At 40.3% G+C, this 17009-nt stretch overlaps 1 protein-coding gene across 2 annotated transcripts; it reads right to left on the bottom strand.

Annotated features, from left to right (window-relative positions):
* Positions 1-7806: 7806 nt before the first annotated feature.
* LOC139534499 (interleukin-13 receptor subunit alpha-1-like) lies at positions 7807-16888 on the bottom strand. Of its 2 annotated transcripts, none has more exons than XM_071333680.1 (10): positions 16527-16888; positions 15952-16082; positions 15538-15688; positions 14129-14228; positions 13669-13844; positions 11285-11421; positions 10406-10538; positions 10032-10122; positions 9654-9735; positions 7807-9312 (listed from the first exon to the last, which is right to left on the bottom strand). In XM_071333680.1, exons 1-10 carry the CDS (start codon positions 16606-16608, stop codon positions 9211-9213), a joined length of 1185 nt encoding a protein of 394 aa, XP_071189781.1. In that variant the 5' UTR covers positions 16609-16888; the 3' UTR covers positions 7807-9210. The 2 variants fall into 2 exon arrangements, with proteins under 2 accessions (XP_071189781.1, XP_071189780.1); XM_071333679.1 differs by having other exon boundaries at positions 15538-15691; positions 16527-16884.
* Between the last annotated feature and the right edge of the window lie 121 nt (positions 16889-17009).

Below are 17009 nucleotides of genomic sequence, written 5' to 3'. Positions count from 1 at the left end.
AGAGATAATTCCTTTGAGTACAAAAGAGATTGTTCCATACAGCGTCATCAGAGTTCCCTCTGAACAACTACACTTTACAACAAAGATCATACATCCATATAGATGGCATCACATTTTTAGATAGATACCAAACATAGCTGCAGTAGTTTTATCCTACAAGCCCATAGAAGTCTTTGGCCATTTGCCGTGCGGCCAGAGGTGGCAGAGAGCACAGTTTAGGGCCGAGCCTACAAGACCATTCCTCCATACAGAATTTTTCCAGATTCTTGACATCTTTCGTCTGCTCTTTTGGACTGCGCTCTTCAACTCAAACCAATAGGGTTCAAGTCCAGAGACTGATATGGCCATAGCAAAATTATGATTTTTTTGGTCAATCAACAATTTCTTTGTGGATTTTGATATGTGCTTGGGGTTATTGTCTTGCTGGAAGATTCACTTGTGACATGGCATGTGTATTTGGAAAAAGTACTCATTTGTCATATTTGAGTAAAAGTGAAGATGCCTTAATAGAAAATTACTCAAGTAAAAGTCATCCAGTAAAATAGTACTTGAGTAAAAGTATAAAAGTATTTGGTTTTAAATATACTTAAGTATCAAAAGTAAATGGAATTGCTAAAATATACTTAAGTATCAAAAGTAATAGTATTCATCATTTATAATTTCTTATATTAAGCAAACCAGACGGCATAATATATACAGTACCAGTCAAAAGTTTGGACACACCTACTCATTCAAGAGTAGAAAATAGTAAAAATAAAGAAAAACCCTACGAATGAGTAGGTGTGTCTAAACTTTTGACTGGTACTGTAAATATATATATATATATAATTACTATTATTATTATTATACAGTTGAAGTCGGAAGTTTACATACACTTAGGTTGGAGTCATTAAAACTTGTTTTTAGATCACTCCACAAATTTCTTGTTAACAAACTATAGTTTTGGCAAGTCGGTTAGGACATCTACCTTGTACATGACACAAGACATTTTTCCAACAATTGTTTACAGACAGATTGTTTCACTTATAATTCACTGTATCACAATTCCAGTGGGTCAGAAGTTTACATACACTAAGTTGACTGTGCCTTTAAACAGCTTGGAAAATCCCAGAAAATGATGTAATGGCTTTAGAAGCTTCTGATAGGCTAATTGACATCATTTGAGTCATTTGGAGGTGTATCTGTGGATGTTTTTCAAGTCCTACCTTCAAACTCAGTGCTTCTTTGCTTGACATCATGGGAAAATCAAAAAAAATCAGCCAAGACCCCAGAAAAGTAATTGTAGACCTCCACAAGTCTGGTTCATCCTTGGGAGCAATTTCCAAATGCCTGAAGGTACCACGTTCATCTGTACAAACAATAGTATGCAAGAATAAACACCATGGGACCACACAGCCGTCATACCGCTCAGGAAGGAGATGCGTTCTGTCTCCTAGAGATTAATGTACTTTGGTGCGAAAAGTGCAAATCAATCCCAGAACAACAGCAAAGGACCTTGTGAAGATGCTGGAGGAAGCAGGTACAAAAGTATCTATATCCACAGTAAAATGAGTCCTATATCGACATAACCTGAAAGGCCGCTCAGCAAGGAAGAAGCCACTGCTCCAAACCGCCAAAAAAAAGCCATACTTCGGGTTTGCAATATCACATGGGGACAAAGATCGTACTTTTTGGAGAAATGTTCTCTGGTATGATGAAACAAAAATAGAACTGTTTGGCCATAATGACCATCGTTACGTTTGGAGGAAAAAGGGGGAGGCTTGCAAGCCGAAGAACACCATCCCAACCGTGAAGCACGGGGGTGACAGCATCATGTTGTGGGGATGCTTTGCTGCAGGAGGGACTGGTGCACTTCACAAAATAGATGGCATCATGAGCCAGGAAAATTATGTGGATATGTTGAAGCAACATCTCAAGACATCAGTCAGGAAGTTAAAGCTTGGTCGCAAATGGGTCTTCCAAATGAACAATGACCCCAAGCATACTTCCAAAGTTGTGGGCAGAACTGAAAAAGCATGTGCAAGCAAGGAGGCCTACAAACCTGACTCAGTTACACCAGCTCTGCCAGGAGGAATGGGCCAAAATCCACCCAACTTATTGTGGGAAGCTTGTGGAAGGCTACCTGAAACGTTTTACCCAAGTTAAAGAATTTAAAGGCAATGCTACCAAATACTAATTGAGTGTATGCAAACTTCTGACCCACTGGGAATGTGGTGAAAGAAATTAAAGCTGAAATAAGTCATTCTCTCTACTATTATTCTGACATTTCACATTCTTAAAATAAAGTGGTGATCCTGACTGACCTAAGACAGTTTTTTTTTACAAGGATGAAATGTCAGGAATTGTGGAAAAACGGAGTTTAAATGTATTTGGCTAAGGTGTGTGTAAACTTCCGACTTCAACTGTATATAAACAAATATGAACCCATCCACCACCCCCCCTCTTCAGATGACACATATCTTTTCTGCTACATATACTGTACATACATTTTACATACAGTAGACATTATACATACACATTTTGCATACATGGTACTTTTATATAAAGCAATCACATAATAATAATACATTACCAAACATAAACTCTTTAATCCCACCCCTCAGCCATTCTCAGCCCATCCTCCCTATCGCCATTGACCACCCGTGTTTGGTTTCCATATGCTATATATTTTTCAAATGTGCTGTGATGTTTTAGACATTTTTGTACCTTTCTAATCATATAGTATCTAACGATGAAACCTATCCTACAAATAGTATTATATTATGTATTGACTGACTATGGCTTTCCAAATTGCCCAACATTGCTAATTGTACGGTTCATTTTAAGTGAATGTTGTGATTTTTTTACCATTCCTTTTTTACCGTGACCAGAAACAAGCTATATAGGGGCAATACCAAAATAAATGATCTAGTGATTCTGTCTCTTCGCAGCAAAATCTATAGAGGTGAGATTGTTGTTTGCCCCATATAGCATTCTGTTGGTGGCAAGAATTTTGTGTAATAATTTCAATTGAAAAACTCAAAGTGTTGCATCAAGTGTTGTTTTGTTTACCAGTTCATAAACCATGTGCCAGGGAATCGGTACATCGAAAATCTCTTCCCCCAAAAAAACACTTATGTAGTACTTTAAAGTATTTTTACTTAAGTACTTTACACCACTGTTCAGAGGGTGAATTGGCAAGACAAAATATTTAAGTGCCTTTGAATGTGGTATGGTAGTAGGTGCTAGGCGCACCGGTTTGAGTGTATCAAGAACTGCAACGCTGCTGGGTTTTTCACGCTCAACAGTTTCCCTTGTGTATCAAGAACGGTCCACCACCCAAAGGACATCCAGCTAACTTGACACAACTGTGGGAAGCATTGACATCAACATGGGCCAGCATCCCTGTGGAACGCTTTCAACACCTTGTAGAGTCCATGCCTCGACGAATTGAGGCTGTTCTGAGGGCAAAAGGGGGTGCAACTCAATATTAGGAAGGTGTTCCTAATGTTTTGTACACTCAGTGTACCTTTGGGGTACTGTTGTTTTGGCTGTTGTTAAGAGTTTCCTTCAGTATGTGAGTCACGTAGAGCAGTGGTTCCCAAACTTTATATAGTCCCGTACCCCTTCAAACATTCAACCTCCAGCTGCGTACCCCCTCTAGCACCAGGGTCAGCGCACTCTCAAATGTTGTTTTTTGACATCATTGTAAGCCTGCCACACACACACACTATACGATACATTTATTAAACATAAGAATGAGTGTGAGTTTTTGTCACAACCTGGTTCGTGGGAAGTGACAAAGAGCTCTTATAGGAGGACCAGGGCACAAATAATAATAATCAATAATTTTGCTATTTATTTAGCCATCTTACATATAAAACGTTATTTGTTCATCGAAAATTGTGAAAAACTCATCACAGGTTAATGAGAAGTGTGTGCTTGAAAGGATGCACATAACTCTGCAATGTTGGGTTGAATTGGAGAGAGTCTCAGTCTTAAATCATTTTCCACACACAGTCTGTGTCTGTATTTAGTTTTCATGCTAGTGAGGGCCGAGAATCCACTCTCACATAGGTACACCCACACAGGCCAGTCATGTGAGAAACTCGTCATCATGCAAGCGGTCAGACAAGTGAAAACTATGGTCAATAAAGAAAACGTTAAGCTTGTCTCTCAATTTAAAAAAAACGTGTCAATACTTTGCCCCTTGATAACCAGCGCACTTCTGTATGTTGTAAAAGCGTTACAAGATTGCTGCCCATATCATTGCATAGTGCAGAAAATACACAAGAGTTCAGGGGCCTTGCTTTAACAAAGTTAACCATTTTCACTGTAGTGTCCAAAACGTATTTCAAGCTGTCAGGCATTCCTTTGGCAGCAAGAGCCTCTCGGTGGATGCTGCAGTGTACCCAAGTGGCGTCGGGAGCAACTGCTTACACGTATGTTACCACTCCACTATGTCTCCCTGTCATGGCTTTTGCACCATCAGTACAGATACCAACACATCTTGACCACCAACGTCCATTTGATGTCACAAAGCTGTCCAGTACTTTAAAAATATCCTCTCCTGTTGTCTTGGTTTCCAGTGGTTTGCAGAAGAGGATGTCTTCCTTAATTGACCCCCCATAAACGTAACAGACATATACCAGGAGCTGTGCCAGGCCCGCCACGTCTGTTCACTCATCCAGCTGTAACGCATAGAATTCATTGGCTTGTATGCGAAGCAGTAATTGTTTCAAAACATATCCTGCTATGTCAATGATGCGCCGTGAAGCAGCGTTGTTTGATGAAGGCATTGTCTGTATAGTTTTTTTTGGCCTTTTCCCCCAGCATTGTCCAAGCCATATCAGTGGCAGCAGGAATAATTATGTCATCCACAATAGTATGGGGCTTGCCTGTCTTAGCCACTCGGTAGCTCACCATATAAAGCTCACCATATAAGACTCTTCCAGCCCCTTCTTATTAATGGCATCTGTTGCTTTTATACATGTCTTACTACTCAAAAGTCTCTTAATTTGCGGCTATGGAACCCTGACCTGTTCACTGTGATTACTATTATTTGACCATGCTGGTCATTTATGAACATTTGAACATCTTGGCCATGTTCTGTTATAATCTCCACCCGGCACAGCCAGAAGAGGACTGGCCACCCCTCATAGCCTGGTTCCTCTCTAGGTTTCTTCCTAGGTTTTGGCCTTTCTGGGGAGTTTTTCCTAGCCACTGTGCTTCTACACCTGCATTGCTTGCTGTTTGGGGTTTTAGGCTGGGTTTCTGTACAGCACTTTGATATATCAGCTGATGTAAGAAGGGCTTTATAAATACATTTGATTTTGATTTGAATTCTCGCTCAAAAAACTCCCGTGGCTTATTTTTGAAATTGGCATGTTTTGTTTCTAAATGTCTGCGCAAGAGTGAAGGTTTCATCGAGTTGTGAGATTATACTTTTGCACATGTAACACACTGTGGCTGAGGAAAAGCACTACTCCCAATATAAGTGAACTCCAAATCAATGTAGTTCTCATCATATTTGCGCCTCTTTGATGGTCCAACGTCCCTGTCTGTTGTTCGGTGCTTTCCCGGGTAAGGGGGCAGTAGCTCTTCAGCTGCATCAGATTCACAACTGTCAGTGTCCATGCTAGCTGGGCTAACAACACATGTAGAATTACTGATGCTAGCATTGGATGTGCTCGTGGAAGCAGAACAACTTGTGTCATCGACAGGTGCAGGTGTAGTACTGCTGGTAGTAGCAGTACTGCCAGTAGAGCTGGTATGTGTCTCTATGGACGCGGGCCTTACTTTTATTGAACCATTTATCAATTTTCGAGAAACCGAATTCCCGCGAGAGAGTAACGGTTAATGTGATTGGATGTTAATTACTTGACTAGTCTACCTGTATTTGACAGGTAGACTAACGTTAGATGGTTTAATTAAATTTTTGGCAGTGAAAGGAGGTTACTCAGGCGACAAAAAAAACCAAATGTATAGCCCCATTGTAAAATATAAATGGACTGTTTGAAAATATGAAGGTTTTAATTTATACAAAAATTATATTTTTTTGTGACAAAAAAAACTCACCCAAATGTATAGCCCCGTTGGAAAGTATAAATGGACAGCTTGAAAATGTGAAGATTTGTATTTTTACAAAAAAAATTATCTTTTGTTTTTTTAAAATGTGAATCAAATTTTTATTTGGCGTACCCCCGACGGCATTGCGCATACCCCCGTTTGGGAATACCTGATGTAGAGGATTGTGATCTGCATTTTTCAGTTCTTGCTCCGACAGGCCTGTGTTCGTGCCGATGTTGTTTTTGAAAATGTACCAGAAAACATAGTGCGAGTGCGGTACAAAGTTTCTGTTGCACGACTGAAGGATGAGATTAAATTCTTGAGGAAATCAAAAACAATGATTACACATCACTCACAGCAGTTAAGAAGATCGCTTACTGGAATAGGCAGACAGAACAATGTAAGTTTGTGAGTATATTCTATTTTTAGTTCACATTTCTGTTGGGATAATGGGATGCTATTCCTTTCAAATGCAATGGGATGTCATCACATCAGATATGAACAGGCCTCTCACATGAAATAGATTTGACCGATTTCAATTGGATCGTCTGTATAAATCAAGGATACTTGGATCAATTAATGATGCATGACTTATTACCACCCAATGAAAACTTGGACATGGAATAGGTTAGTAGTAGTTGAAGAATATCTACATAAGGACATTATAACATATTAATTAGGCCCATGCACTATTTGGCAACAGTGTGAGATTGGCATACTGGCATGAGGCTTGGCTAACATATCTATGACTCACAGGCCTGCTTCCTTTTTCCCAGAACAGTGCAGTCTTATAGTGGGAGACAGGAAGACAGGAACAGGAAGACTTAATGAGTCAGTCTGTGTGCTAACAGGGTGTACAATGTGTGTTCATGTAGATGTGCAAGTGAGAGAGGCTACTGATTATACAGTTCTCTGACACCGTGTTTTATAAACATGATAATTTCTCACATATTGCAGTACTGTTACTTACTGACATGCTCCAACATCAAATGATAAGCAGTAGATGAGTGTGTGTGTGTCTGTGTCTGTGTGTGTGTGTGCGTCTATGTGTGTGTGTGTGTGACCACTACAGCTGGTTTATGTGGACTCTGCCAGGAAGGAATGAATGGGAGTGAGATCCAGAAATCCAACATCAACTCAGACTGACTGCCAATTAAGACAATTTTGTGAGGTCCACAGTAGCGAGATTGGAGACAGACAATCTAACATGTGGATGAAATGTAAGCAGTGTATAGTAAAAATTATAGTATTATAATTGTAAGATAGCAATGTATCAAACTTGCAGGCAAGAACACACAGGAATAAAACACACTGGTATGCTGCTTTCAAATAGGGGCTTAATGTCTCAATTCACCTATTTGACTTCCTTTAGTGTTTAACCTGTTTTTCATAGCACACATTCTCTTAAGATATCACTATTTGAATCAAGAGTATCAAGCCTCGACACGTCACTCACTCAGTTTGAGGGAGGATTTCATCACAGCATCAGTTTCGGGATTTCTCAATTCAATTCCAAATACAGCTACACCCTTTCAAATTTCTCCCATCATATCAGCCTCTGTGCTTCTGCCTCTGCATTGCTTACACTGGGTATCTTTTAAGCATTTTGTTGACGACTGCTGATGTAAAATGGGCTTCATTTACATTTGATTGATTGATATCACACTGACTATATGTCTAAGGAATGGAACAAGAACATGTTCCAGGAAGAAATCCCTCTCTGAAAATAGAAAGGGAGGTATCACTCACACGATTCAGTTATTTGTTGATGGATTTATTCTCTCAACGCCTACACTCTGGATTGATTCTCATCATAGATTAGCAGGTACACAAGGCCTTGCTTGACATGCCCATTGGTTCATCTGTGAGCATGTTACACTCATCTCTAGTTCAGAACAGACCAGATAACAGGTTTAAGGTGTTCAGCAGGTCCTCTACAAAGTCTGTTTCTCATTCCAGGTTGTTAAAAAGGACTTGGCGATCTTATCAAGGAAGAGTCTCTGCATGTATGGAGGTGTGATCTGAATGATACTCAATGAGTGAGTGTGTGTGTGGTGATATCAATTAATCATTCATGCAGAAGAATAAGGTTCCATAAGACAGCATGCAAATTTTTTTAACAAAAAAATATAAAAATACGTGTTGCACAAAACATTTCCTTGACACACAAAACTCAAAATATATACTTCACCAACATTTGTACATACTATAGATACACCTGCACAACCTATTTACACATAGCTATTACGTACAGGGAAGTTATCCTTTTGAATAGCAATGCAGGTTGATAACAATAGAGTCACAACAATCTAGCTCACATTAGCAGCACATAGCCCTTGATAGTCATTCTGCGTCCCAAATGGCACTCTGTTCCCTACATAGTGCACTACTTTTGACCAGAGCCCTATGGGCCCTGGACAAAAGTAACACACTATACGTGTAATGAATAGGGAGCCATTTGGGACACAACTACCTGTATGTCAATGCCCTAAAGTCCCTGCCTAGAGGTCTGGCCTTTTATGGCACAGGTAGTGCACTCATTTCACAGAGGGTCACAGCTTCAAGTACCTCTTTGTCCCCTAAATCATTACATGATCAACAGGATTGATCAGTCAGATAAAGAGTGTGGTGCTGCCTGCCCATCTCTTCGGGCACTGCCCACCAATGTTCTATTTGGTCGGGGAGTGAGGTTTAGGAGTCCAGCCCCTCCTCGTTTCCTGCACTGGCTTTCTGATAACCTCTGACATTTGACCTAAGACCCCAAGCCTTGGGTTGCAAGGGGTACGTGAGAACAGTTCTTAGTATCTGCCTACACACGCAGGCACACACACACACGCACGCACGCACGCAATCCAGAACAATACAGAAGTCAGTGAGTCGATAAGTCCTGACAGTTCCAGGACAAACAAAGGAAAAGGCGTCTCCATAGTCCATAGTCCACATACTCCCAGTCTGTATCCAACTCGTTAAGGTCGTCCATCGACTGTGGAGCTCCAACTCCTGACACTCTTCAGCAGTACAGTTAGGGTCCACCTTAAGATAGCTTACTTTGAGGGCCGGTCAATGACACTGAAGTCACTTGGCTCCCAGGTCATACCGGGTCAGGTTGTAGTTGTATCTGTCTGTACAGTAGTAATCACTACTGCGTCAGTGTGTAGTCTCTCAGTGTTCAGGCTGCATCATGGGAAGAGTATAGTCTTTCTCTAGGCTGATCTTACATTCCACCTCCTCCTCAACCGGGACATAGAGATTGCCTATGGAGCTCTGGAACACAGAGAGAAAAAGTTGGAGTGGCTTAGTGTGTGTTTAGGTCTGAGAATGTGTGTGTGGGGTGTGGGTGTGTCTGAGAATGTGTGGGTGTGGGTAAGGATGATGACTACGGCCAACATCTATTCCATGTTGGTTCAACGTAATTTCATTGACAGGACATGGAAACAACGTTGATTCAACCAGTATGTGCCTGGTGAGAAGTACTGTAAAAGGAAGTTTAGTATCTACTGCATACACTGATGTTAACATTTCCAGTAAGTGAAGTTCAGCAACAGCTCCTTGCTGTTAGACCACTACTAATAATGAAAGAGACCAGAGGATGTTGCTGTTCTAACCTTCAGTTCCTTATTGCCGTTCAGCATGTCCTTGAAAATCAGTGAGGGATGTGGAATTGCGGGGAAAAGCTTCTCTCTGTGCCTGGAAAAGAACCACAAAAGAATTAGCCCAACATTTAAACCCTAATCACCAAAATGGCAATTCATTAAGTGGAAACACATTTGCTAGATATCTTCTGTCTATTAAGACATTCAATCAATCTAAACCCCAACACACACACACACACACACACACACACACACACACACACACACACACACACACACACACACACACACACACACACACACACACACACACACACACACACACACACACACACACACACACACACACACACACACACACACACACAGATATAGTGTATGTTTACTTACTTCATAAAACAACTAATTAAAAGGATGAGGAATAAGAAGACTACAGCTGGAATGACGACATCAAACACAGTCGTCGACCAATCATCCACACCTGAAAAGAATACAAGCAAAAATATCAGTGACCCGGTCTAATTCTAATCTTGACAAGTCTGTTACATTTAGCCAACATTCAATACACAAGTCTGTTTAAACGACATATACTATTATACAGACTATAGACTACGGGTATATTATATACGTTTTATTTTATTTGTCTTCTATTTTATTTGAAGGGGAAAGTTTCAACTATTTCAATTGGTAACACAATTACAGGACATCACTGTCTGTGTTCTGAAAGAGGGAGAGAATGTAGAGAAAGAAAGAGGAGAAAGTACCATAGATTTCCTCTTCGCTCCAGTCGCTGCCTCCCTTCCCACACCATATCGTATAGACTGCTTTAAGCTTGACTCTGTACTGGCATGTCTGGTCATATGAAACCGTCACACTATTCAATTGTATTTCCTTACTCTGGAAGAAACATACACAGAACCATGAGTGGAACTCAAATAGTGGTACACTCTTAGAAAAAAAAGTGTTATCTAGAACCTAAAAGGGTTCTTCGGCTGTCCCCATAGGAGAGACCTTTGAAGAACCCTTTTTGGTAACCAGGTAGAACTCTTTTGGGTTCCATGTAAAACCCTTTCCACAGAGGGTTCTACATGGATACCAAAAGGAGTTCTACCTGGAACCAAAAAGGGTTCTCCGATGGGGACAGCCATAGAACCCTTTTGGAACCTTTTTTTCTAAGAGTGTACTATTTGACTGACACACACAGACACACAAACAAACAGCAGATGTCCAATGCCCACTCATCCTAACACATTCAGTAGGTCTGTAAAAACAATGTAAACATTGTCCAGTGACTGAAGCTGTATTTCTATTGGTGTAATTCACATAAGTGGCCTGTCTCATGTTAACAATAGCAGAACGCCCAACCCTTCATCTGACACATTCTGTCTTAGGTCTCATTATCTGTTTATAAATCATCAGTGAGACTAACCTGTATAACAACAGCGCAACCGAGTGACGTAGGTGCAACCCATAATTAACTAGTTTAAATGAAATATGAAACAATAGAAAACACTCTTCTGGGAAGCATAAAAACGGACAAAAAAATGCACTTGCCAGGTTGTCAATGTAAATATGAATTTGTTATGAACCAGTTTTCCTGGATAAATAAAGGGAGACATAAATGTAAATGAAAATATACGCACATCCACGAGCAGTTGACACTTGCTGTAGTTAAAGATGTAATTCCAGCAGTGTTCAGCGCCTATGTCCGGAGGGTCCCAGCTCAGGATGAGATTCCTACCTTCCTCTGTGATCTTCACCTTAGGGGCCGGGGGCTTGACTGAAGAGAATCAGACATACAGTATAACATTAGATAAATGAGAGTATTGGTAATATCAACAATATTGCATACTTGAGAGTTTAGTAGTATCATGGAATGAGTCATTGGTTGTTCAATTGGAATTTACCTCCATAGGCTGGTGAGATGGTAAAACTGCAAGAATCTGAATTGTTGCAAAAAATAAATATTTATATATTTTTTTGCAACTAATACATATTCTTGCAGTTAATGATAATGGGACTGGGGTAGGGGAGAGAGAAAAACATGGGCCCCATTCTGCATGGAGAGCTCTCAGCTTTTGTAAGCGGTACGCTCATGATAGGCTCTGATCTATTCAGTTGTGGGGGTTTGGAGTCAGACGCGCTCTGCTGTACGATAAACAGTTTACTCTGAGTTAAGTCAGGTCTCTCTCTCTCTCGGTCCGTCTCCCCTCTCCCATAGAGTGTGTTTCCAGTTTGGGGAAGTTCATTTCCACCATTAAAATTCTATCTTATAATAAAGCATTCCATGCATCTATCATCGCATTTGCAGACTTATGCAAGATTGCCTACTATTCCTAAGGTGATAAGTTGATTGGATAGTCACAATTTAGGCTAATAATATAATTGAATCACTGTTCACAAAAAAAGACTGCAAAAGACTGTGTTCAATGCATGGCTGAGCGTGTAGAGTAGGCCTAGGCTACAGGATATGTTTAATGCAATTCTACTATATTTTATGTTTTTAATATGACAACAATGACAGGGTAGTATAGGCTACTGCTGACTCTGACAAACAGATCAATAAAAAACACCTTGTCTGCAACCATCTAATCTGGCCTATGAACAGGGGAGACACAAATTGTACATTATGAAGTCCATCTAACCTGAAGGAGGGAATTATTGTCCAAAAATAAAGTTTCAAGTGGCACTGACCCAATGAAAGGGTGAAGCACACTCAATGGGGATATGACTGATGCTCTCAGCTGGTGCCAATACGTTTGTTTACTGTTCGCTCAAATTGCGAATTTTGCTAATTAAAAGACAGATTAGAGTATTTTCATTGTCTTCTCTTTACAGCAACAGGCATTTACTTTCCAAACTATGTTTTCCCACGATGAAATTGGGGGTAGAGGAAGGAAATACATGGGATATTAAAATATACACTGAGCTTACAAAACATTAAGAACACCTGCTCTTTCAATGACAGACTGACCAGGTGAATCCAGGTGAAAATTATGATCTCTTATTGATGTCACTTGTTAAATCCCCTTCAATCAGTGTAGATGAAGGGGAGGAGACAGGTTAAAGGTTAAAGAAGGATTTTTAAGCCTTGAGACATGGATTGTGTATGTGTGCCATTCAGAGGGTGAATGGGAGAGACAAAATATTAAAGTGCCTTTGAACGGGGTATGATAGTAGGTACCAGGTGCACCGGTTTGTGTCAAGAACTGCAACGCTGCTGGGTTTTTCACACTGAACAGTTTCCTGTGTGTATCAAGAATGGTCCACCACCCAAAAGACATCCAGCCATCTTGACACAACTGTGGGAAACATTGGAGTCCACATGTGCCAGCATCCCTGTGGAACACTTTTGACACCTTGTAGATTCTATGCCCAACGAATTGATGCTGTTCTGATTGCAAAGGGGGGGGGAGTGAATGAAAACAATATTAAATTAGAAACATGGCATTCTCTCACCCTCGGCTCCCAGGCCTGCTCCTGCTAATGTCAAACATGTAGGCTTACTAGCTCACTAAGCTACACAGTGCTGGGCACGGCCCAGCAAGTGGCACTTGAGCGCTTTTCTCCGCAATGTCTCGAAATAGCTGTCCATGGACCTGAAACCGTTTTAATACGCACAATCTTGTGTTTACTAATTTAATTACAACACCCCTCTTGTTTTCTCTCTCTCCCCCTCACACACCCGTTGTTATGCAGTAACCTACAAAGAAATGTGCGTTCTATTCACAATGGTTAATTATGTTTAGCAAACAGTCATGAGTTAAATTAACTTAGGCTGTACTAGCGACTACTGTTAACGAATCTTGTCCCGAATCTTGGCTACTCATCACATTAGGAATTGTATTTTGTTGTTAACCTGCAAATGCTTTGCTATAAAGGTGATTTTTTTCAACTAACCCTCCCCCTCGCGGCTATGTTTACCTCCTGAGTTAAATTTGTTTGAATGGTTTTCAGATTATACCACGAGGATATCGTAAACATTTGTTTTTAACTGTTAAAAAATGTGGTATGGAGTTATTCTTACCATGATATCTAGGAAGCACCAGGAAGTTATTCCGTACAGATAAGCCATCGAGAGTCCCATTGACCTTGAAGTAGACGTCCTTTTGAAGGAAGGATTCTCTCAGGTGACATCCTGTTCTCTGACCATCTCTGTACTGGTATTCACTGCATGCTGCTATGTGGGAGTGACCACGGTACCTGAAACATAAGGGATGTCAATCTGTCACTGCTCAGCCGACACACCTCAACCGACACAGCTCAATTGCCACAAATATTAAATTTTTTAAAATAGCTGTAACTGGCGTTTCCTGCAATCTAGAGCAAAAAATTGCCTTATATGATAACAAATAAAGTAAAAAATATAATATATATATTATTATTATTTATTTCTGACATAGTGGCACAGCCAGTACACAAGGTGCCATATCGCCTCTCTTCCATTCTTTGGGGAGAGCCCTGATTCATTTAAAAATAGTTCTCACCCATAGTAGAGCTGGAGGTCTGAGGCCTGATTGACTGGAAGCCAGCTGCAGTTCATGGCCTTAGAGGAGTAGAGGGAACACTGGAAGTTCTTCACCAACTCTGTTATGAGAGAGAGAGAGAGAGAGAGAGAGAGAGAGAGAGAGAGAGAGAGAGAGAGAGAGAGAGAGAGAGAGAGAGAGAGAGAGAGAGAGAGAGAGAGAGAGAGAGAGAGAGAGAGAGAGAGAGAGAGAGAGAGAGAGAGAGAGAGAGAGAGAGAGAGAGAGAGAGAGAGAGAGAGAGAGAGAATTGCCATGAGTCTAGATCACAAAAACAGTATCTGACAAAGACTGATGCAGATCTAAATATTGTTCTGATAAAAAAGCAGGTTGGTATTTATTGAGATGACGCATGTACTGGAGGCAGCTCTGCAGGGTGGTCACTAGCTGGCACAGCCACAAAGTCATAAAATCTGATTTGAACCATAACCACACTGCTAACCCTAATGCCTAACCCTAACCTTCATTTAAGACCAAAAAGCACATTTTTGTTTTCAGCTGGCCCACCTAGCGGAAACCGCTCAGTTTTGCCTCCAGGGCAAGACTCATGACAATAAAAGCCAATCTGCAATAAAACATATTAACATTAAGAAACTTTTCTATTCTCTATGGTAACACTTCACTGGGAATTGTGTTCAGCTTTAAGGTCATTGTTTTATTTGCTGTATGCTTAAAACCCTTTGTTCAATACTTTGGATAGGCATATATAAAGTACAAATAAAAACAAGGGCATTTCAAACATGAAAAACAATATTAATTTCAGCACAATGTTTGTATTACAGAAGACACATTGGATAAAGTTCAGGAGTTCACAAGTCCAAATTCATATAGGGGCAAATTTTAACTTCCACTTTGGTTAAGATTTTCACTTAGGGTGCGTTTGTGAATTCACTCTTGACTATCTACATCGATTTCAGAGCACTCTCGTCTGAGTATTACAGAGCACACAACACCTGTTGAATATGATCGGTGTCAGTAAATGTAGGCAAAATAACGTAATTAAATTGTTGCCAGTAGCACAGTTACAGTCACCAACGCTCTGGATAACATGAAAACAAAATAACCGCATCTTCTAGGTCAAGTAAAATGGTCGGAGTGGGGCGTTCTCTCATTTGTGTCTGGAAGTAGCTAGCAAGCTAGTCAGAACACTTGGATCAACCCTACTCCTCGGCCAGAGCGTCCAGTATGCGCTCTGAACGCTCTGAGAGCGAAATGCTCTGAATTTACAAAGGGACAATCTGACAACGCTCTGAATTTACAAACGCCCAGAGTCAACGCACCCTTAGTCATGCATTGATATCAATGGGAGACTAAGTGAAAATTCGAAGTTAGGGTTGGAAGTTAGGATTCACCTCACAGTAATTGTTACCTACCTGTGGGTTTAGGTTTAGAGATGCTGACAGGTTTGCTTATGGTTCTGCCTGTACATTCGTTGGGGTTTGTTTTCACTGTGTAATTCACTGCATCATTCGTAGTGACATGATACTCTTTATACAAGTTGGAAGTTGACGTTAACACGGGCTTCTTCTGTGAAAAAATGTTGAATCACTGTCATTTCACATTCTACAAAGTATTAGTGTTAGGTATTTAATATGATGTGTATTATTATTGAATAATATAACTTTGTAACAGATGATTTTATAATAGTTTATGATCTCTTGATATGCATGAATAGGCTACGTCTTGCAATTCATTATGTGCATAAAAAACTGTTTGTATTATAAATCAATTCCAAATGTACTTTTGTTTAATTTTCCTTTTCATGGGCCTGAGTGCATTCGACTCACCTCTCCGATCGTTTCAGTGATCGTGTAGTTCACCTTGCATGATGCATCTAAATTCTTTGGTGCGTTCCACGACAGCTTTATACGGAATTCAGACTCCCACGTCAATGACAGGTTGAGCGGCTCAGGGAGAGCTGAAGAGGTGACAAGAGACGAGCAGTGTAAACTACTTTGTATGGTAATGTGATGACCAACTGCTATATATGCTATATATATATATCATCTTTGCTATGTCTGATCCACAAATCTGTTTGGTGTAGGTCCTAGTTACAATTTCGGAACAATATGACTCACCGGGGCAAAGTAACAAGGCCACACAACAAGACTACATAAATAATAATCATAGTAAGTCAATGTCAAATTAATACACGTTTTAATGTAGGCAAAAGTTACAAGGGAAACCAACATGTATTTTAAACAGATACTTTTCTCATTATCTAAACTTCTCATTCTGACGTCGGTTTCGGGAAATGGACAGGAAATCCTAGTTTTCCTAAAGTCATGCCAACTGAAAATGACGAAACAACTGGTGTCATATGACCATTAAAGGTAATGTAAAGTAAATACAATAGCACTACCTTTCCCAGCTGCAACCTCTAGTGCAACCAAATTAATAAAGCATCGTAGAACCAAGAGAAATTCCAAATGTTTCAAAATCATGTTGTCCGGTGCGTAATTTCTGTCGGACTGCGCCTCCTCAAAATCGCCCGGAATTCCAAAGGTAAAACACGAATTGTCGAGCAGTTGTCTCCCAAACAGAGCGAACAAATAGAAGTGCCTCACGTTCAGATCAATATAAACAAAAGCAAACACCGGATTTTCACCCGCGAGTGATTATTCAATACATTCATACAGTCTATGATTCCATTTCGTGTGACAGCGAGGGATTCTGTCGCGCATCGGACTGGCAAATAGGGCGGAGTTTGTATGGAGCAATAGCTCAAAGTGACGACAGTACAGAATAGGATATCCTTATCATTTTGACAGTGTCAGTCATTCGTTTTCTTCATTGGATAACACCCCCTATAATACACCTCCTCCTGCTTATGAGTATTGCGTCG

This window comes from Salvelinus alpinus, chromosome 11 (genome assembly GCF_045679555.1).
Source record: "Salvelinus alpinus chromosome 11, SLU_Salpinus.1, whole genome shotgun sequence".
NCBI classification, from domain to species: Eukaryota; Metazoa; Chordata; class Actinopteri; order Salmoniformes; family Salmonidae; genus Salvelinus; species Salvelinus alpinus.
This window is presented reverse-complemented; position numbering and strand designations above follow the sequence as displayed.

Bases quoted from the DNA above. Each gene is read 5' to 3' on its own strand.
- LOC139534499 (XM_071333679.1), bottom strand. From the start codon at position 16,608: ATGATTTTGAAACATTTGGAATTTCTCTTGGTTCTACGATGCTTTATT. The intron at 16,083-16,526 runs GTAGTGCTATTG...TCACCTCTTCAG, and splicing joins AGAGGTTGCAGCTGGGAAAG to CTCTCCCTGAGCCGCTCAAC. The intron at 10,539-11,284 runs GTGCGTATATTT...TGTTTCTTCCAG, and splicing joins AGTGTCAACTGCTCGTGGAT to AGTAAGGAAATACAATTGAA.